The 8803-nt window shown below is 32.5% G+C and overlaps 1 protein-coding gene across 1 annotated transcript in view; it reads right to left on the bottom strand.

Annotated features, from left to right (window-relative positions):
* The window catches only part of LOC107630000 (ubiquitin carboxyl-terminal hydrolase 8), an 8468-nt gene continuing 1328 nt past the window's right edge, over window positions 1664-8803 (bottom strand). The window contains exons 3-13 of the mRNA XM_016332990.2: window positions 7335-7476; window positions 6835-6894; window positions 6623-6715; window positions 5901-6173; window positions 5636-5776; window positions 5348-5518; window positions 4379-4642; window positions 4110-4258; window positions 2908-3444; window positions 2412-2682; window positions 1664-2099 (exon numbers count right to left, since the gene is read on the bottom strand). Coding sequence (XP_016188476.1) covers window positions 1983-2099; window positions 2412-2682; window positions 2908-3444; window positions 4110-4258; window positions 4379-4642; window positions 5348-5518; window positions 5636-5776; window positions 5901-6173; window positions 6623-6715; window positions 6835-6894; window positions 7335-7476 — 2218 coding nt within the window. The 3' untranslated portion in view covers window positions 1664-1982. The remainder of the gene's footprint in view (window positions 2100-2411; window positions 2683-2907; window positions 3445-4109; window positions 4259-4378; window positions 4643-5347; window positions 5519-5635; window positions 5777-5900; window positions 6174-6622; window positions 6716-6834; window positions 6895-7334; window positions 7477-8803) is intronic.

Below are 8803 nucleotides of genomic sequence, written 5' to 3'. Positions count from 1 at the left end.
AACAATACTTTTTTTTTAAAATATTATTTTAATTTTAATAACACTTTTTATATACTAGAATGATAATTGTGACCGTATTTGCCGGACAATAACAACTGCAATTGTAATCTGAATCATCCTAGTTAGCATTTTAAGGATAACAATAACTTAGGTGAGAATAGATTGACGCCAAATTAAAACCTAATTTTAAGGTAGTGCATGTGGATGGGAGTATAACTACAGGTGTCTGGTGGCGGATCAAGAAATTCTGATGGGGAAGGGGCAAATTTAAGCCACATTATTCAATGGGCTTTTAATGTCATACATATTTTAAAACATGCACGTAAATAACAAGTTTGGTTTGAATTATAGACCATCGATTTATAAACATAGTTCAACCACTCAAACATATGACAAAATATTATTCATTAATATTTATATATATTAATATATTATAAAAATCTTGGGGGAGGCCTCTTCAGGACCCCTCTAGATCCTGAGTTAATCTTCAATGTCTAGTTTGATCATCATCTTTTTCGACTTTACATTAATGGCAATACGTCAATCCTATCGACTTGTGAATGTTGCCCCGAGTGGTGTCAAAATAAACAAAATCTCTTATATACTATTGGAACAAAATATTATTTCATTTTAATATTCCACACTTTATTATCTCAACAGTGCGAACTGTTTATGCGTAGTTCTAAGTTAGGATCTCGATTTAACTTTATTAAAATTTTTTGATATTATAATTTTAAATAAATTAATCGTTTTTATAAAATTTTTACTAAGTTTGACAATTTTACATATTTAATTTACTCTTTCTATTTTAAGTAAAATATCGATTTTTTTTTTTACCTTATGTTTCTCGATAATCTAGTACATTCTTTATTAAAAGCTAATTAATTACCATAAAAAAAAAAGTTTCCGTCACATTTTCTATACTCATTTTGTGGTGTACACCAAATCCTGCATACTCCTCCACCATCCCAATTCCTTGTACGAGACAGAAGAGAATACAAACAATACATTTCAAAATTAGAAAGGTTACAAGTGAGAACCAGTGTTGAGCAGAATTTGAAAAGTGGTCCTGTGTTAGATTAAGGCTGCATTAACTACTATTAGTACAAAAATCAAAGAGGAGTTCTGGCACACCTTAACCCCAAATTGGAAACATGGTCCATACTTCTGAGAACTGACAAATGCCATACATTACAGTACTACTCAGATCCACTTCTTCTTTAAGAATGCAAACTATGCAGTGTTTGTTTTTTTCCACTTCATTCTCCCTAATTCCTCAGCAAAATACACATTAAAAATAGAAAAGAAAAAGAAACTATGGTTGCTAGTAATTGCTTTATTTTCTTCCCCCTGCAAAGACAGAACTTCATGAACTACTGTCATGTATATTATTTTAGCTAAGCATCTATTAGTAACACAAAATGTATCTGAACATTTGAATCAAGGTAACATCTTTGCTCAATCATTATTTGTAATTGGCAAATGAAGGAAAAAGAACATAATCTTCAATGAAGCCCTTTCAAACAAGTTTTTTTTTTCTCTCAAACTTCTTTTGCAACTCTTGAATAATTGAAGTTATGACAGCACGCTTGAAAGGAAATAGAAAATTAATGAATTATAAGATGTTCTTGGTTTTGAAGAAAAAAAAAAAAAAGATGCGAAATAGGGACAAAATATAATCCAATAAATTACCAACTCTTACGAGCTAGTACAACATTTCTGTCCAATAAATGATTGTCAACATTTCTACACCATGCGCTTTCAACTGTTAAAGTTCTAATTCTTAATACCCCACTAATCTTTACAATATCCCCTTCCTTTCTAATCCCACTCTAAAACACAACTAGCCAAAAAATGTAAAACATGTGAACAAAAAAATATTCTACCTTTTGTTAGGTATACCTGTAAGACTATAATAATGTATGAATCAATGATTCCTAGCTTCAATGCTATTTGAACTATGTGCAACTCTACTGTTATGTTTATCCTTCGACAACTTTTCTGTAGAAAAGAACATAGGCAGCTGATGACTTTATCTTCTCCTTGCTAATGGGATGAACATTGCTATCGTCGAAGTCGTACCATTGATCACCACCATGCTACATGAAACATGGTAGCACAAATCAATGAGGGTGAACATACCATATATATTATATAATGATAGTAACAATGTTATCCAATAGGATCAACTTTTCACAATCATTGCAATTTGCATAATAAGTAAACCAATGGAGAAACATTACTATTGTGCCAAGCTTACCCTCTAAACAAAACAAGACAACCTTTCATTGTGAAGTTCAGAATTTTACAAAGGATTGAAACTATTTCCAATAATCCACAAACTTAGGTTTGTTTTATAGGTAAAAAATCTCATCGTACCCAAAATTATATGCTTAAAAATGAGCACTTACATGGACAAAAGCTGTGTAATGACCACCTCCCATACTTCCATAATGGTTACTGATAGCATATAGCATGTATTGGTAAGATTTGCCATTCCTGTGAGAAATATAAGCTGACAAATCAAGATTATCCACGGGAAAGTCAACATATGTTTCCAGCTTGTTCTTCATGTAACGACTATATTGAAACCTCTTAAGATGAATGACCAAAATCTCAGGAAGTCTCCAAAGATCTAGCTTCTTACTGGCTTGACGATGTTTTTTACAGCTAGGGCAGTACCTAGAATTACACAAATCCACCTTAGAAAAAAGTATCACTGCTCACGAAATACTTCATGCAAGACGATATAAACTTAATGAAAATCATTTTAAGAAAAATATAGTATTTAGAGTATTTAGATACACAGTATCCCATTCAATTGTAAGCAAAAGAAAATGCAAATCAAATTGCCAATCAAAGATTTATAGTTCTTTTCCTTAATGTTGCAGTTGTATAGTAACTAACCACATGTCTTCGGGTCCAAGAGGTTCTTCTTGCAAGAATGTATCAAGGCACTTGTATAGTGAAGCTGACTCCTGAGGTTTCTTTGCCAAAAAGCCAGACTTGTAAACCTCAGGCAATGGACTGAAAAGCTGGGAATCAAATTGTTGAATCTGTTTATCTGACCAATATACAAGCACATGCAGCAGCCTCAACTCTTGATTTATTTCCAGTGGCTCATTCATTGATATCTTGGAATCCTTGACAATCCCTTTTTCATCTGTTATGTAAAACTCCAGTCCTCCATCTGAAGAAGAATCTTCCCCATTCATACTTGAACTTAAATGAGGTGACTCCATCCCCTCCGTTTCTGCCATTCTTTCCGTTTTGTTACTCAAATCTAAATTTTCTAAGGACTCTTCAGTTGAAATTTGAAATGAATTTAGCAACTTTAGATAGAGATCACGGAGATCAGATCCTTTTGTAACATTGCAATGCTTAGACACAATAGGAACTCCAAAAGCCTTCCAATTTGGAGTTGATTTCCCATGAGTTTGCTGCCTGACAAGATTTGTAAAAATCCAAAGTTAACGATGGTAAGGAGAAACACAAGTAAACAATAAAAGCCTATGCATGGCATGCAGATTATAAGTGCGTATATGAACCCAATTTTTGTTTATAGTCTGGCAGTGAGCATTCAACTGATAGAGTAGTTCAAACTGTCAATTGCAAAGGTAAATTAAAACCATCTAATTATGGGAGATGTCAAATAATAATGCTAAACTTAAACAAGGTATTTGAGATATTATATGATGACATTTCCTTTTATTCTACCAACAAGCTTCATAGTTCAGTTCTGTTATGGCTTTCTATATCCCGTGAGTTTACGGTCAAAATTTGGCAACATATTTATAGAAAGAAGACATAAAAAAATATAAATTGGAAACAATATATCATGGATACCAACGATTCCCTAGCAAAACTGTCTTGATCAAATAACATAACCTCGTTCTTTTAAAACTGAAGTCATCCATGTTTCTAGTTTCTACAGAGGAATCTTAGGCTGGAATAATTTCCTGATTGCTTATAATGGTAGCTAATACATCTTAGACTGATTTGAGAGATTTTGACGAGTCTTGCTCGTGAAATCGCAAACACTATTACTTTGTATTATCACAAGAAAGGAATTGATTTAACAGATAGTCCTCTTCAGACAAAAATCTTACTTCTCCATCTGCTGATTTGTAAAGACAAGAAAAGGTCCATCACTATTATCTTTCATAAATCGGTAAGCAACAAGTCTGTCAGCATCTCTGATTAAGGATAATGAATCAGATGGATCTTCAAGAAAACGTATAATCATGTTGTTGTATGCCTGTACCACAGCCCATGCTTTAGACATATAATTTTCTACAATATGTTTAGGTATCCATAATGAAACTCAAAGAAGAAAAGAACTGGCTTCAAATTAGATTTTTAAACTGAACAGATATACCTCAGCCACCAATAAAGTTTCATCAAGCCCCAAAGAACATGCAATGCCTAAAGCTCTAGTCAGATCTTGAAGTTTTCCATTTTTTGGGACGGAAATAGTGTATGGTGATAACTGAGTAATTCCATTAATGCCATTATTCACAACAGTCAAAGTCATTGTTCTCATTGTTGTCGACGGCAGAGGTAATGATAAGTACATGAATGGATCAAATGTCACAGAGACCTTTCTACAAATTGGACAAACTAATGTTGATTTATATTGACCCTGCATAAGATAATAATGGTGGTTCATAAAGCAAACAGAATAATGTTAGGAAGAAAAGGTACCGAATTTAATTCACATGGACAGAAGGAAAACCCAGCAACAGTTGAAAAAGTGTGTAGATTGCAGTATTCTAGAAGCAGGAGAGAATCACAGATCATTCTTAACTTGAATTTATGATCCAACTTTCTTGTTACTCCATTTTTTTTTTGCATCAACTGCTACTGCTATACTTCATAATTGATCAAGATACTAAGATCACCTAAGGGTCATATACAACATTGACATTTTAAAGGTCATGATTTTTAATCCTGTCTATTTATGAATGATCTTTATTATTTATGGAAGATCCAGTAGAATTAAAAATCCAAATGAATTTTTAAATTTTATTTTTTTGAACAAGTGTTTGCCCTATATAATATTATGTCTGAATTCATCATACTGTAGACATTGCATGCTCTAAATTTTTCAACATATTAATTTGACATAATTGACTGACATAAAGATGTGTCACTTTGCCACCCTGCTTGCTTAAGTTTGAACTCTATCTAAGTAACTGTTTATAGTATACTAAAGTTATAAATGTTTGAGTGAATGATAAATATGGAAAAGGAAAATCTATTAACACTTTCCAACATAATCTCGGAATCAGAACAACTAATCAATTAACACTGTGATTGCATTTGCACAAAACAAGAGGATACATACTTGGCACACATCAACAATTATAGAATCATTGCGAGCCAAATGGTTATGCCAATATTCGTCGGCAACCTCTGTATCTGGTCGATCATCAGCATCCTTGGCTTCAATATATGGCTTACGTTTAACACGATTCAAATCTTCATGAAGTCCATCCAATAAGAAAGCAAGAAGCTCCTGTGGGGAAAAAATATTGTAGACAATGGAAGGATACATGAGAAATAATATTCAAAAGGCCAAAATAAAATAATAATAAAAATATAAGCATAGAATGAAGGACCAAGATTCACTAACTTGGGAATCATGCTGATTAAATCCACTAAATTGAGGTGCAAATCTAGCAAGCTTTGCTTTGAAAGCTCTTGGTGCTACCGGACCCGCTCCAGGAGCCCATAGCTTCCTAAGTAAATCTCCAAATGCCAAAGCTATCTCACCCTGGAGAGAAGCAAATTCAAAGAATATAAAGTGAAGGACTTCCTAAGAATAGAATTTACCTACAAGAGAATTTCCAGATATATCAAGCTAATAAAGTACAAGCAGCTAAATAATGGTAACATACATCCATTCCCAATGGGTTATCATGATTTATTTCTTTGGCATAATCTTCAAGAAAATAGTCAACAAGCTTTGGTGTGTGTGCTAGGCACTGGAGAGCACTGTTCATGAAACAAGTATTTCCCAGGTTTTGCAATCCGGTTAATCCCAATGAACCAGCTTCGCCAGGGGAAAAAGCGCTACCATTCATCTTAAACGAACTATTAGTCTCGTCTTTCTTCCCTTCTTTACATCTCGATGGGTCTGACAACCCATAAACTTGCAACTCTAGAAAAATCTGTATATCTTTAAGAGTCATATTAATATTGCACATAAAGCACTATTGAATCATAGTCAATAATTCATACGGCAAAGTTGTCACAATTATCAACTAGCAGCCATCAAGAGAGAAGACAAGTTACTGTTCTACAAAAATGCTAAAAATAAAGATTCCAGGCAAAAAAATGACATGTCATTTGAGGCAAAAAGGACAATAAGCTAATATACTTCCAAGATGATGCGTTTTTCTCTGCCAAACACATTCAACATGTGATCAAAACTAAAATCATGGACCAATGCCGTTGTATCTACAAACCTCATGTAGAGTGTCAATTCAATTAAACAATTGAAGAAATGCAGGAAACAAAAAGAAAAAAAGGTATCCACAATAAACAATAAGGAACTTATAATGATAAAAATAAGAAGAAAAGTATAGAAATTTGTTAAGCAAAATATAATCTAATTTACCTCCTCGGACTGCTTTTGACCTTCGGATGAAATCTTGCTTTTGTCATTCAGAAAAAATAAGGTTGTCCGACCTGAAAAGTCCCAAATGCGTAACTGTGCAATAACAGGTCAGAAATCCTCAATTTCTTGCAGTTTCAATAAGATTGCTGAAAATGTATCTATTTTTCTGTTCTAATTTGATAGGTAAAACTGCAAACAGAATGTTATCTTACCATCTCTGTATCTACACCAAATATTTTACAGGATCTTTTAAAGAGCTCAGGTGCGTTGTCCTATGAAGAAGGGAAAAAATGGGAAACTGGATTAGGATTTGAAGAAAGAGATAATTGAAATGAGTACCATGATTGCCTGAAAACTTATGAACAAAAAAGGAAAGCCATATTGAACCTAACCAGACAATATTGCTACTCATATATAAAGCCTTTTGGCAATAATAACTGCTCAAGCGAGTTATTTACTTACATGCAGAAAATTAATTTTCAATCATTGTGGAATCGATTTTTCTTTCATATTTTCTCTTTTCAGTATGTTTCTATTATGGTTTATCATTATCTTAAAGCATCAAAACACCATGGTTCCACCAACATTTCATCAACATTGATAACTAAAAAATTGACAAAATAATTGTGGAATATTAATCCAAATGCCTTAGCCATTAGTCATTAGATACCCTTGAACAACAGCAATAATAAAAGGAGTAAAAACTAGTTACCTTTTTGCTTATTCTTACTCCCAATGATTTTGTTTCTTTCTGAACATTTAGCTTAAGTTGTAAAGGATATATGTCTGCCATATCGTCCTCAGTAGATGAACACCCTTTCTCATCCTTTATTGCATTTTTTGAATCACTATGCCTAAAGAAACCAAAACGTGTGATACAGGAAACACAATTAACAAGTATTATGAATGTTGATCAACCATGGACAATAACCATTCATGTTTCACTAAGTGGGTTGGTTGCTTTAAAACACCAAGGTATCCTATTACAAAATAAGATGCATAGACATCCAATTTAAATCTAAATATTTCTTCACGGCTTCACCGATAGTTTGTCTTTGTATCCCTCTATCTCCAACTATTGAAGTATTACTATCTGATCTAATCTCATTACTAGAACTTTTATGAATCTTGTCCATACATAATCAAACCACCTAAGGTGAGATTTTCTATTGTATGCTGAATAGGCAAAATCATTATGTGATTACATTCATTTATAATGATAGGTATAAAAAAAATTTAAGGAAAAACTATATTCCTGGTGCTAGTAATCAAATTTATCAGGTTGTTGCAAACAGGGATTTCGAGTTTGCTTGACATAACATAAGAACAAAAAAATTTCATGTTAGGATTAGGTTCAATTAGAACATTCCCCTCAAAGATGATCTATCGCAAGTTAGGTTTGTAGCATGCTAAGCCTTGGAAAGGGATAGCCACCACATTCCATCACTTCCCTCCAGTAACATACATGTGAATGGAATAGGCAGTTAAAGGAAAATTTGTTGCTAACTTGCTATAATTATAGTGTGTTTGCTCTTAACATCTTATGTATCCACTCAAACTAAGAAAAGTAATTATCAATGAGTGAGACAATTAAATAATTTCCAAATAGTTTTTAAATTCGAACACCTTAACAAATGCACTTCAATTAATGTTTTTTTTATACAAAAAAATACCACATAGCACCCAAAGTGTAAATTATAATTGAATCAGTGGCAAAAGGTAATTGATTATATCGAATACTTTATATAATCAAAGTGTAATCTAATCATTGAATAGAATCTATACTAAAATTTCTAATTATAGAAAAGATAAAATAGTTTCCCCAAAAGCTGAAATCTAATTCACTTGCAATTGCTTTTCTTTAGAAATAATTACAAAAAACCATGTAAAACAAGTGGTTGTAGCATCTATATCAGCTTACTTTTCATTCAAATTAGATTGTAATGCAAAAACGATTTTATTTCACCCCAAAGTTGAAATTAAACTAAGATGACTGTTTAAAGTTTCATACATGACCATGAAAGACACAGCATAAAGTTGTACCATGAATATGAAATCACAGTAGAGTTTCACACAGCAGAACCAGAAACAATTGTCAAGCCAATTTAGCAAATTGTTCAAAATCAAATTGTACAAACTTACCACAATACAACATGCAGTTGAGACAAAAAAAAAAAAAAA

The sequence above is a fragment of the Arachis ipaensis genome, chromosome B03 (assembly GCF_000816755.2).
Source record: "Arachis ipaensis cultivar K30076 chromosome B03, Araip1.1, whole genome shotgun sequence".
NCBI lineage: Eukaryota > Viridiplantae > Streptophyta > Magnoliopsida > Fabales > Fabaceae > Arachis > Arachis ipaensis.
This window is presented reverse-complemented; position numbering and strand designations above follow the sequence as displayed.